The 13,711-nt window shown below is 53.2% G+C and overlaps 1 protein-coding gene across 1 annotated transcript; it reads left to right on the forward strand.

Annotated features, from left to right (window-relative positions):
- The first annotated feature begins 379 nt into the window (after window positions 1-379).
- MLN (motilin) lies at window positions 380-9,282 on the forward strand. The gene is made up of 5 exons (XM_012461554.2): window positions 380-433; window positions 2,594-2,717; window positions 4,686-4,802; window positions 8,349-8,451; window positions 9,120-9,282. Exons 2-5 carry the CDS (start codon window positions 2,601-2,603, stop codon window positions 9,128-9,130), a joined length of 348 nt encoding a protein of 115 aa, XP_012316977.2. The 5' UTR covers window positions 380-433; window positions 2,594-2,600; the 3' UTR covers window positions 9,131-9,282.
- Window positions 9,283-13,711: the final 4,429 nt, after the last annotated feature.

The raw sequence follows: 13,711 nt of genomic DNA on the forward strand, positions 1-13,711 counted from the left end.
TTCAAATATAGAGCTCTGACAGGCTAGCAGAAAATCTAATCACTAGAGCGTTGGCCTGCAGACGCTCACCAATGTCATATATTTAAGGCACAAAAAAAGAAAAGACTTTTGTTAAAATGACCTCTGAGAGACAGCTGAGTTGTCAGTGAACAAGAGAATGCAGGGCTGGCTTCCACTGAACTCCGGCTGTTGCTGTTCCTTCCAGGAAAGCCCTGGAAACCCTTAGCGTGACTGGCCCTGCCTGGGGTTTCCACGAGCTTCAAGAATCCAGGTTCCCCCACCGAGGGCCCCCAAAGCTGTGGTCAAAGGTTAATGGGCTCCAAGCCTAGCTCCCAGGGTTGCGAGGTATATAAGAGCCCGTCAGACCAGCCCCAACACCAGAAGACAAGCAGAGAGAGACTCCTCCAGACCCACTCAGACCACACGCGAGGCCGTAAGTAGCCCTCGGAGAAAGTGGGCGGGGAGTGGTCAGCATCAGCCCTAAAGCAGAATGGTGGGGCTAGCCAGAGCCAGCCTGGTCCAGGGCCCTTCTGCCACCTTCCAATGCCCAGCTAGGCTTCACACTGAGTGCTGGAGCTGATTCCCAGAGCCTCAGTGAGCAGAGACAGGGCCGAGGCAAGGAGGCTGGAGGGAAGCAGGTGGGTGCAACTCCTGGCAAGGCAGAGACTGTCGTGAGTGGGTCTGGCACATCCACGGTGGGCCGAGAACCCAAGCCAGAGCTCATCATGGGCATAGGGCCCCTCTTGGCATGGCGGCTTTGCTCTGGAAAGGTAAGAAAAAGCTGGTCCCAAGGGAGAGCACATGGGGAGGCCAGGCTAGTCCAGCCAGGACTGCTGCAGGGGAGGGTGGCCAGGCACAGCCTTCTGCAGAGTTGAGCACTTGAAGGCTGAAGCCCCGACCTCTAATGATGGGAAAGGAAAGTTAGCTTCTCACTGTGCAATGATAAGCTCCCTCTCCCACCCCCAGCACACCAGAACACATGAGAACGTAGGTGACATGCTGACTGCCAGGTGGATCAAGAAAATGAGCAGCAATTGGATTTTGCCTTTTTTTATTTAAAGTTTTTATTGATTCCTATAGAGTGAATTAAATACAAACAACAGAATGAAACAGGATCTATGTAGCATCTCTGCAAAGGAAATGGGACGCCATAAATGTGACACATCCATCTCCGCTGGGGGGAAGAGTGGGCCCCGGAGACTCTTCAGGGAAAGGACAGGAACGAGAAGGGAGGAAAAGTGTTGGGGCCCACGCCACCCACCCCCACCCATTCTCTGTTCAGCTCAAGCTCCTCTCGGGCTCTGCACAGGGCCTCTGCTTCCTGGGAAGTGGTCTTGAGTGGGTGGGTGGTCCTTTCAGCCTGCTGAGAATTTGCATACAGCTGGGGTGGGAGGCTTCGGCTGTCTGAGCTCTCTTGTTCTTGTTCATGGAGTTTGAACAAAATGGAGAGAAAATAGGAAGTGGGAGGAAGAGAGGGCAGGAACAGCAAGAAGGTAAAGGGAGCATCCGGCTTGGTAGGGGTGGTTTCAGATGACTGAGGAGACAGGTCCTGGCTGAGAGGCAGGAGGCAAGCCTACAGCCTTGGAAGGTTCTGTTCAAAGGGGGAGCCAGGCTGAGACCTGCCGAGGAGCCCAGAGGCCTTTCTGGAGCAGACTCTGTCCTGTCGACAGAAGCCAGGCTGCCCAAGGACTGAGGGAGCGCTTTATCTGAAGCTGTGTAATCGCTTCTGCCCCTAGGGGCTGTCCCGCTCTCCCCTCCCTGCTCGGAGGCTTGGTCCCTGCACTCAGCAGCCCACCCAGCACAGGAAAGTGGTGCCCACAATGCATTCCACAGGCCTGCCCCTGTGCTTTCCTCTGCCTTCTTACGGGCAGAGGCAACGTGGAGTGGGGTATTGGGAAAAGCACTGGGCTTCAAAAGGCCAAGGTTCCAGCCCCTGCTGCCTTTGAATGAGTCAACTGAGGCTGGCACTCAGCCAGGCTGCACCACTCCCACCCCAGGACCACCCTGTCCCTGCCTGAAGTCTGCCCAGTGGACCTTTTCTCAAGGCTCCGCACCCCTGCAGTCACCATGCCCCACCTGCTCCCCGGCAGGACCTGAGCTCCAAAAGCCCACCACAGCCCAATGTCCTGCCAGCCATTCCACACATTCCCGCTTCCCGGTCTTCTTTAGTCATTCTAATAGGCACTGGAGCAGGGAGGTATCCCTGGGTCTTGGGGCACAGTTCTGCTGATAATCTAGGAGTTCCTTCTCTGAAAGATGAGGTTGCTCCTGCCCTATGAGCCCAGCTGACCCCAGAAGCCCTCACTTGTAACAAAGGGAAGAGTGGACAAGTGAAATGATTCCTCCCTGGTGTGTGGCAGGGGGCTGGATGACCTTTCCCCCGAGCTTGGTCAGCTGCCCCAGCTCTGGGGCAGAAAGGTGCTCGAGCTTGTCTGCTAAAGCTCTGCTACCAGGCCCACATCCAGAGAGGCTGAGCTCTGGCTCAAGATCACACAGCTAGAGGTGGAGCATGGGCCAGAACTGAGGGCCCCTGCCTCGGATGCAGCAGTCTGCACCCCAAACTTGGTGACAAGAGCTCCTTATCGTTGTCCAGCTCCAAGATGGTATCCCGTAAGGCTGTGGCTGCTCTGCTGGTGATGCACGCAGCTGCCATGCTGGCCACCCAGACGGAAGCCTTCGTCCCCATCTTCACCTATGGTGAACTCCAGAGGATGCAGGTAAGAGCCCACTGCTGCCCGCCTTGCTAGCAAGGCTGAGGTCACTCGCAGTCCTGCCCAGCCCTGAAGTGGTGCTTGTCTCCCTGAAGCACTGTGCTCCTTTGGTAAACCATGGCTAATGATCTATGCCAGTGATACCAAGGAAAGTATGCAGGATCAGGACCCAAGGTAACCCCCAATCCCAGCCGCCTCTCTGGCCACCTTCGCTCCTGCATTGGCATCACTCAGAGATGTCAGTGGCTCGAATGAGCAACATCTTTCCCACCCCTGCCTGTCCTTTGGAGGAAATTTTAAATTAACAAGCCAATAAATATTTACTGAGCTGCTCTGCAGTACAAGAGGCCACCCTGGGCAATGGGCCCGAGCATGCAAAAGAATCTCAGCACCTCCCCGTCTCCAGGGAGCAGGCTGGGGTGCCAAGACACGAACATATGAAAAATTAACTAACAGTTGAAGACAAAAGAGAGATGTCACAGGCAGGACATGATGAATTGCCCGTCAGCGGTGCTGATGCTAAGTGCTCAGATTCAGAGGAGGGAGAATCACCAAGGACTGCAGGGCTTGGAAGCCTGCCGGGGGGGCAGGGGGGAAGGTGGAACTCAGCAGGGGGCTTTGAGAGATCAGGAGTGAGGGACCAATGGGAGCCGGCGCCCAGAGGTGGGAAGCACGGCTTCGGTCCGTGTAGCAGTGGCCTAAGCCTCCTCCTCTTTAGGGCCCAGAAGAGAGCCAGGCAGGCCTCATGGAACTCAGGCAGCGGAGCCTGAGGAAAACGGAACTGCTGGCTCTGCCTCCCTGCTGCCTTTACTTTAGTCCACTGGGGATGCTGAGTGTCTATGCAGACATTTGGTTCCCTTTAACCCAAGGAGATGAAGAGAGGACTTTCATGCTCCACCCTGTCTGAGACTGAGACTCCAACAGGGATGAATACAGGAGTCAGTGCCCAGAGGGGTCTTGAGGCTCTGGGGCACGGCCTGTCTGCAACTGTACACTCTGTGCGGGGAAGTGTTGGGGGAGGTGAGGGAGAGGTGTGGGGGCAGGTGAGGGGGAAGTGTGGGGGGAGGTGTGAAGGGAGTGTGGGGGGAGTGTGGGGGGATCCACATTCCCAGTGGGCAGGGCTCTTTTCAGAGGCAAGGCTGAATCCAGCCCCCTCTTCAAGCAGACATGGGAAACTGGTAGGTGCAGCAGCAGTCCCCAACACACCTTCCGCTACACAGGCACGCTCTCCCCAGGATGACCCTGTGTTCTAGAATCACCACGTCTCAGGGCAGGTCAACAGCAGAGTCCCGAGAGTGTCGTTAGAGAAAGCCAAGGAATGCAGATATCAGCACTTGGGGACCCGGCCAGCAGTACGATGGGCAAGACTGGGGGCTGGACAGGAACAGTCAGACCCAGTGGAACATAAAGTAGCAAAATGGCAACAAAGGACACTGTGCATTAATCTGCTCCATGGTTTTTCTCCCCATAATTGTCAGGCACCAGGACTTTTATGAAGAAGCTGCAAACTCTCCTCCATAATTTATACCCTGCCTTGCCTCTTATAAATCACCTCCCAGGGACTCTGAGTTCCTAGGCCACCCCATGGCGCCCTCCCAGGCTAGGCTGTCTCGCTACCTTTTTTATAGGCTCTCTGCTAAGAAAGACACATTTTCCCACTTAATATGCATGAAGGGCAGCCATTATTTCCAGCTTTTTAAGTTAATTAACAGTAACAATCTGGGTGCAATGTTTTAACTACAAAGGAATGGATTCCTCTTCAAGTTGACCTGGGGGTGGACAACCTCAGGGGCCATCCATGAGCCACCTAGTTAGTATCTGAGATTCCTCATGCAGGACGCTCCTGGGGGAAGGGGTTCTTTCCTCTGTAGGAGCCTGGGGCAGTTAGCACCCTGGGCAGAAGGAGACAGGCGAGGGGCCATCAGGGTGGATTGAGGGAGGGTGGTTTTGTGCAATTTTCTGCTCTGCTCCTAGGAAAGGGAACGGAATAAAGGGCAAAAGAAATCCCTGAGTATATGGCAGAGGTCTGGGGAGGAAGGTCCCATAGACCCCACGGAGCCCATCGAGGAAGAAGAAAACAAAATGATCAAGGTGAGCAGACAATGGGGATGATGGAGAGAAGCTCAGAGCAGGCATGCCTTCCCCTGCCTGGCGAGGAGGCAGGGCCCACGAGCCACAGTGAGCCACAGAATGTCCCAGGATGCAGCAGTGAACAAGACATCTATCCTCATAGGGAGAGACGGACTCCAAAAACTAAATGAGATAAATCAACCATTTTAGGCACCAGATAAGGAAGTAGGAGGGAGAGTGACTGAGTAGGGTTTGGGGGGCTGCTTTGTCCCTGAGATGGGTCAGGGAAGGCCTCCTGGAGGAGATGACGTTTGATTTGAAATCTGAATGAAGGGAAGGAGCCACTTGTGCAAAGAGCTGGAGCAAGGGCCTCCCAGAAGAAGGAACAGCGAGTGCAAAGGCTGAGGAGCGCTGGTGGGCTCCAAGCCCTTGTGGCAGGGGTGAGCCGAGAGGGCCAGAGGGCAGCGCAGCCCGCCCAAGCAGGGCCTGCATGCAGCGCCACTGGGGATTCAACGCAGGGAAGTCACCAGAGCCCACTTAGAGCCAGGGCAGCACAAGTGGAGGCCGGTGGCCAGCGGGAGGCGCTACAGTCCTCGGGAGAGAGGTGATGAGGGTTCCAGTTCCTCCCCCTCCCAGGCAGAAACCCAGGAGCCAGCCCTGGGCCTCAACACCCAGGTCCGATTGTGGGGGTTGTTGAGTTTGTCCTGTGAGCTATTTTATTTGAGACTCGTTTATTTGGGTGATCAAGAAATGAGCCCCAATAAATAAATAAATAAATAAGAAAAATGAGCCCCTACTAGGTTTGAGGCACTGTTCTAGGCACTGGCGACAGGGTAGTGAACAGAAAAAATCCCCGCCCTTCGGAACTCACACTCCGTAGGGAGGCAGAAACAAGATCCTAGGACGACTGAAACAGACCACAACCAGGTAAAGACAGGAAGCAAACTCAGGAGTGTGGCAGGCAGCGACACGTGCCACGGAGGGAAACAGAGCTGCCAGGAGATGCTGCGGGTTATGAGTTCGTGGGCAACAGCAGGCTTCTTAGGAGAGGGTAGCAGCACAAAGACCGAAGAGAGCAAGGCAGCAACCACAGGGATTTCTGGGGAAAGAGCCTTCCGGGCAGAAGGAGCAGCCAGTACAAAGGTCCTGAGGCAGGAAAGGGCCCGGTGCATTAAGGAAGAGTGAGGAGGCCAGACAGAGAGACTGGTGTGGGGGGAGGGGGGGACGACTGTGGACTTCACAGGCCATTGGACCCTCCATTCACTCTGCTGAAGTGGAAGCCCTGGGGGGCTTTGGAGCAGAGGAGGGACGGGATCTGATTTACATTTTAAAGGGGTCTCTCCAGCTGCGGAGAACAGGCTGAAGGGACAGGACAAAGGCAGAATTAGGGAGGCCACTGAGGAGGCTGCTATAGTATAAGAGAGACAGAGAAAAGGAGAGGGAGAGTTCGGCCTCGGGTGGTCTAGGTGAAGGCAGGGCAAAGAGGTTGGATTTTGGAAATTTTTTTTTTTTGAGACAGAGTTTTTTACTGTTGTTGCCAGGCTGGAGCAATGGCACAACCTCGGCTCACCGACACCTCTGCCTCCTGGGTTCAAGAAATTCTCCTGCCTCAGCCTCCCTAGTAGCTGGGATTATAGGCACGCACCACCACGCCCGGCGAATTTTGTATTTTTAGTAGAGATGGGGTTTCTTCATGTTGGTTTGGCTGGTTTCGAAATCCTGACCTCAGGTGATCCACCTGCCTCCACCTCCCAAAGTACTGAGATTACAGGCGTGAGCCACTGTGCCCGGCTGGGTTTTAGAAATATTTTAGAGGTAGAAGCCCACAGGATTTGCTGAAAGAATAGATATAGGATGTAAAGAAAAAGTGAAAACTGACTTCAAGGGTTTGGGCCAGAATAACTGAAAGGCAGATTTGCCAGTCACGGAGACAGTGAAGTCTGCGGTTGGCTGCAGGATGGCAGGAGGAAGGTCAGGAAGTCAGACTGAGCCTGAAAACTCTGAGAAGCTCTCGGGCATCCAAGCAGCGACACTGCCCAGGCAAGGGGACATACAAGTTTGCAGTTCAGGAGTGAGGTGAGGGCTGGAGGCACACAATGCAGGAGTCATCCATGGCTAGAGGGCATTTCAGGCTAGGTGTGGGTGAGCCATTTGAGGGGCAGGTGTGGATGGAGGAGGAGAGGCCCAGGCCTGAGGGTGGGTCGCTTCCACATAAAGGGGCCTGAGCGGGAGAAGACTGAGATCCAGAGAGAGCAGGGGCCTTGTCACCGCCACACAGGAGTCAGGGCAGAACCCAGCTGGACTCCCACCTCCTACTAGACACAGGCCAGCGACCTTTCCAGGTGCTGTCGGGCCCAGAAAACAACCTGGTGCTATCATCACACTCGGCACTCAGTGAGTGGGGCTCCTTTCCCCATATCCACTCCCAACTCCTTGGGCTCCGGCAGAGGGAGCTGGGAGGGAGTCCAGCAGCTGGTGAGCGGGCAGCACACTCAGAATCGCCTCCTGCACCTGAGTCAGAGTTTGAGGCCAAGGATAGCTAGAGATATGGTATGTCCATGAAGACTTCCTCGGAGGTTTGGGTGAGGCACCTCTCACCTCTTTCCATCTCCCAGAACCATGACATACAGAGCTGGGAGGGCCCTTTGGGATTGCCCAGTCCAGGCTCCTCATGCTCAAGTGAGGACCCTGTGAGAGGGTCTAGAGGGAGAGGCAGAGCCACAGCCAGGGACAGCACAGGCAGGACCCACTGGAGCCCTTCAGATGCCCTTCAGGCACCCTGAGCCCCCAGGGGTCTAGGAGGCCCATTCCTCCACCCCAGGGAGCCCGGTGGGAGGCAGGAGGCAGGGGAAGGGGTGCTGGGGCTCCTCCAGGGCAACTCTCCTGAGAGGCCAGGAGTCTCCCAGTCTGCCTGCTACTTTGTGCAGCAAAGCCATTGACCCGGGAAGATCCATCAGCACCCTAGGCTCTGCCTCGAGGCTGCAACTGCCCCTTTGGTGGAGAGCCTCCAGACAGCAGGAGGAAAGGGAACTGGAGATCCTGGGCGCAGCCCCTGGAGCCAGGCCCCTTGGGTGTAACGTCTTCGTCCTCTGCTCCTTACCACTTGTGTGGCCTTGAGCACATTACTCAACCTCATTGTCCTCAGTTTCCTCATCTGCAAAATGGGAACACTAACCATCCCTGCCCCACAGAGCTATTGAGAGGTTAATATATATAAAGCGCTTAGAATGGCAGATGGGTGAGGCTTCATGATGTTGGCTATTATTGTTGAGGGGGGAGTGAATTCCCTCCCCCTGAGAAAAGCCTGCTGGGATTCCTGCTGACCCTCCTGTCCCAACTTCCCCATTAGGGAAGGTGTGATGATCCTCTCAGCAGGACTCAGCGACCTTCAGGATCCAACCCTCTGGTTAGAATTAGGGGAAGGTGGCAGAACTCCCAGCCATCCTTAGAGGGGGTCCACAGGGTGGCGTGGCTCCCATGCGTCCCTCCTGCCACCTGTAGGACACCCAGGGGTTAAGGGCCCTCTCCACACCTCTCCCTTGTTGTTAACACTGCCTTATTTCACAGCTGACTGCTCCTGTGGAAACTGGAATAAGGATGAACTCCAGGCAGCTGGAAAAGTACCAGGCCACCCTGGAAGGGCTGCTGAGAGAGATGCGGCCCCAGCACGGTACAGGGAGGGTGGGCGTCTCTGCGGCTAGGCCAGCCTCTGCCCGCCCTGGCATTAATACTCCAGAGGGAGGGTTTCAGGGCAGGATTTGTTTGGCTGCTTTGCACTTGAAAATGTGAAGCTGTCTTCTCCCTGGGTTATGCTGGGATACCTGCTGGTGGCTATGGAGTTATCCCAGTTCTCCAGGGAGGGGGTTCTCAGGCGGGGTTCCCATTAACCCACCCCACTCCCTGCTCCAGATATTTTCACTCCCTCCCAAAATACCACCACAGGGTGATTGCTCCGAAGGAAACCTTGGTGCGGTTTTACCCCGCCCATTCGTTCTGCAAATTAAAGTCCTGAGCCCCATTTGGCCTTGCCCAGTTCAAGGTCTGCCCAAGTTACTTGAGCTAGATCTCCTCTGACAAACAGCCACTAATTATTTCTCATAGTCCCCAGGAGGAGAGAAGAGACTCGAGGAAGTGCTGTTAGAGATGGAGAAATTGGGAGGTTAAATGACTTGCCCCAGGCTACAGACAGCTTCCAGGCTCCCTGCAAAACCTCCCACCTTCCTGCCCAGCCTGCCCTGGTGCCCCCTCCTCCCTCCAGCCTGCAGCCAGGTTTTAAAGGGCGGTTTCATAAGCGGACCTGCTGACGGTACTGAGCTGCAAACCTCTGCTCTTCCCCAGCAACCAAGTGACGGCCACGCTGGGAAGAAGGTGGACAGATTTGGGAGGCCCCTCTCACCTGAGTGAGGCACTGGGAATTTGCACAGCCTGCCAGCTGGGCTTGGAAGGAAAACACCCTTTCCAAAGCAAATCCCTCTCCAGCAAATAAAGCATGAAATATACAGAAATGACTCTTATTTAATATTTTAATTTCCAAAGGGCAAACTCAGGTCTCGAGAATAAGGGGGGAAAAGTAAAGCTCAGAGAAAGCTGGCCATAAATGATGCTTTGCATTAGCATTCTGTGCCTTTTGTGAGTTCTAAGTTCAAATATTGACTCAGATCCAAACAATTGGAAGATTCTCACTGGCCCTTCCATGATAGGTGAGGAAACTGATCATTTTTTGCCCACACATGGAGTCAGTGACAGAGTGAGGACTGGAATTCAGGTCTCCCAGGTCTCGGTCCATTTGTAGTTTACTGACACGCTCAAGGTCTAATGGGTCAGAGAATTTTAGGGCCTCTGCACTCAACCCCTTGCTGAGTAACTTCCAGCCAGCCCTTTAACCTCAATGAGCCTGTGCAAAACCAACATGGTAATATCTGCCTTGCGATCTGGGACGGAGGCACGAGCAAAGAACAAATTACTATTATTATTATCACCTTGTGACTACCAGCTCCAGCATCCGCAGCAAAATTACACAGCCAACCCACTTATTTCTGCCTTCTCAACAAAACTGGATGGGAAATTTCATTCTAATTTAATTTTACATTAATGAATGTTCATTTATTTATAAACTGGGGCCACATCAGAACTGCAGCTCCCTCCATCCATAGGTTATCAGCAATTAGACATAGTGTCCATTCTGCATTTCTACCCGGGCTTAGCCACAGAAAGTAGTTACCAGAAGAACTCCAGTGCTAAACAACGGACCCTTGTTTGAGGTACTCTGAATTCTCTTGAGAAACATCCAAACCTTGCATGGGCTCCCGCCCTGGTCGCACTGCACATTCACACACACTTCCAGCACATATCCTGATCAACCCCGGAGCAGCCGCCCGTTCCCAGGAAATGCTGCCAAGACGCCCTGTAATAGAGAGAGAGAGAGAGGGCTGCGGCAGGAGGGCATGCAGGGGGCGGGGGGGGGGGGAGACACGGAAATCTACAAAGCCTGCTGCCGGGAAGTTCTGGATCCAAGACTCCTCCCTGCCTTTCTGAGCTCCACCATGCCAGTTCACCCCATTTTCTGTAACACACTCCAAGACACAGAGAAACGAGATGCTCACGGTGGTCCCTTTCCCTGGGGAAAACCTCACCCTTGGCTGGAATCTGTCCCTGTAGCAAGACCACCTTCCCCCATCACCAGCACGGGGTGCCCATTTCTGGGGCGGAGCCCCAACACCGGCTGGAAAATTTTCCCTGAGATTCTGGGTGTGGAAGAGCCTCTCGTTGAAATAGACACCCACCACGGAGGGACATGGAGCCCCCAGGAGACTTTGCCCAGGCGATCTGCACTGTTTAGGTGGGAACTGGTTCCACAGCTACAGCACCGGGGAAGGGAGAGGGTACTGTCCTTTCTGCAGAAAAACCCCGTTCAAAGCTTAGCTCTGCCTCCCAACAGCCCCGACCCTCCCCCGCGGCCTCTGATGTGCTTCTTGGTAATGAGCTGCAACAGGACCCCGCTACCACCTACATCTGTATGCACAGTGCCCTGGCCGCTTGTTTAGATGTGTCGGCTCCTTTCTTCTCTCGTTTTCCTCCTCCTGCCACTGTTCGATTTCTCGAAATCGGCTCAAATAATTCTTTTTTCACCAAGAAGCCCTCCAGTTTCCAGGACAGCCGACTCGATTGCTTATGGGATATCCACAGCCTTGGAAGAAATTTAAACTGGGAGTAGATTGGGGAGGATTCTGTGAGCTGAGTGAAAAGAAAATGACCATGTTTTCAGAAAACAGAAGAAAAGAGACATGCTCCTGGTTAAAGCAAGAGAATAAGTAGGACTGGAGACCAGCCAGGATCAGAGACAGGGAGGGTACCCAGAGTAACCAGGAGGGCAAAGATGCCATTCCTCTTCACACCTCACTCAGGCTTCTCCAGCAGCATCTGCAAGAATCTCTCCGGATACCTAGCAATTACAGGGAGGTAGGGATTAGCCCGTGTTCATCTGAAACGTACCTTACACTTAACAGGACCACAGGTCATTACAGCACAACTCAAACCTAGCTTCACAAAATGGAGATGATGAGGTATTTTCTGAGTAACCACATCAGTGTGATTTTAGCATTACTGAGCTATGTGGATTCGCCATGAAATTGAATAGTTAAAAGCAAAGAGTAGGCTGGGCGCTGTGGCTCATGTCTGTAATCCCAGCACTTTGGGAGGCTGAGGCGGGCAGATCACCTGAGGTCAGGAGTTCGAGACCAGCCTGGCCAACAAGGTGAAACCCTTTCTCTACTAAAAATACAAAAATTAGCCAGGTCTAGGGGCTCATACCTGTAATCCCAGCTACTCAGGAGGCTGAGACAGGAGAATCGCTTGAACTGGGGAGGCGGAGGTTGCAGTGAGCTGAGATTGCTCCACTGTACTCCAGCCTGGGCAACAAAGAATGAAACTCCATCTAAAGAAAAAAAAGTAAAAAAAGCAAAGAGTAATTGCCTGCTATCTGTACGCTGTAATTTAGTGTAATCTAATCATGGACAAAGCCCCAAAGAAAATATTCTCAAAGCATTACATTTTTCTTCATACACAATTTGTTATTGACATTGGGTAATGTATTCCATGCCTTTAAAGGAACTCTTACTCATGGATATCAAAGTGTGAGAGCAGTCAAAAGAGTGAGAGATTTGTTTAATTTTCAACAGCGTATGAAATACCATTCTGGCAATGCTCTGTGACTCCTTTTTCCCCCTTAGCTAACGCACCCCCAGACCTAGAGAGAGATGAAAAGAGTACCCTCCTCTTCCATAAGGCACTGAGATGGAGCAACAAGAAGCTGAGTGCTCCTGGGGTCATTCCAGTCCAAATCTGAGACCCAGATGGCCTCCCCTTTCCAACCACAGTCTCCCAGTGCCCTGCCCCCACCGTAATGCCACCTATGATATAGTTTGAAGGAAACCCTGAGTAGCTGAGGCGATATATGAGGCCCTTGATGAGGTGGATCAAGGACGAGTCCCTGGTCCCTGAGTATCTTTGAGGACCTGATAAATGTGTGCTGGGCTTTTTGCAGGAGGAGGAGAATGGAACCCACTAAAAGATTTATAGCTGTGATTATTATAAGGCTCTGCCAAGACAGAGAGAGGTCAGCGGGACGGAAGGGAGCGTGGCAGCCCTCCGGGAATCCAGAGCGTGCTCCGAGCAGCCCTTCGCCTCTGCTAAATGTGTGGATGTGGTTACTAAGTAGATTTAGACATTGGAGCTTGTTTTTCCTCCTCTGCCTTTAATACATCAGGAAGACCGACCACAGCCTGAGCCGCTGCTCACCTTAAAAAAAAACACCCCACAGCAAAATGACGAAAAAGGAGGGCATGCAGAGCAGCCTCTGACTTTGCAATACTGCCCTCTTCTTTACAATATACCTTCCCGTGGTGGACAGGCCCAGCAGGAAAGCCAGGCTGAAGGCACAGAAAGGCTGGCTCCTAGAAGCCCAGGCGGGCTTCGTGGGCAGCTCCTGAAGGGGCAGCGGTGGCAAAGAAGAGCTGAGGTCGAGCCCTTCCAAGCAGAGGGGAGCGTGTGGATGGTTGTGCAGAGGAAAGGAAAAAGCAATATGCCAACTTCACTAAACCAAAGAGGCTATAAATCTAAGCAGGAACGTGACTGGAGCTGCGAGTTCAGGATGAACTGGGAGGAACGCCTGGCTAACTTGCGAGGTTCCTTCTCAGACAGGGCAGGGAAGGGGAGCATTGATCAGCAAATTCACTGTTAAGTGGCCACTGGGTGCCCCTTGGTGCACACCCAAACGCCTGTCTGTAAGATTCTGCCAGACAAGGCCATCGACAGCCAGAAGCCACCATGGAGGTAGGAGAGCTGGCCATGGGTGGTCAAGGCTCACAACTGTAAGCACAGTGGTTCTGCGCCAGAAGGAAGACAACAGCGTTCTGGGGGAGGGACTGTGGGCCACCTGACCCTGGATGTGTGGAGTGACAGCAGTGTCCCCAAACACAAGGAAGCTGAAAAAGCCCACACTGCGTGCCACCACTGGGGGTGGCTCCAGCTCAGTCCATATTTTTAAATCACCCTGAGATCCATTGTGATAAAATAGACCATAACTCTGTGAAATGCTGTAACGATAACTTTAAGCATTAGTTTCAAGCCCTCTTAGAATACATGGGGCCAGTACTGATGCCGAAAGGCTCATTCTTTATATATTGAACTGCACAGCTGCCAGGAGTTGCACAAATGTTACCAACTCATTTGTCATGCAAACAGTGCTTCAGAAAGAAATAAAATACTATTACGTGGTATATGTGTTAGGCAATCACTATATCAAATTCATGGCATTCCGTGCAAACACAGGCAGAAAAAAGGAAAACAACACTTGGTGAGAGAAATCACACCACATGGGAGCAGCTAAGTCGGGGGAGATGGGGAGGCTAACAGCAGAAGCTGACCAAGCC

The sequence above is a fragment of the Aotus nancymaae genome, unplaced genomic scaffold (assembly GCF_030222135.1).
Source record: "Aotus nancymaae isolate 86718 unplaced genomic scaffold, 86718_ANA_hifiasm-v0.15.2.pri h1tg000040l, whole genome shotgun sequence".
Lineage (NCBI taxonomy): Eukaryota > Metazoa > Chordata > Mammalia > Primates > Aotidae > Aotus > Aotus nancymaae.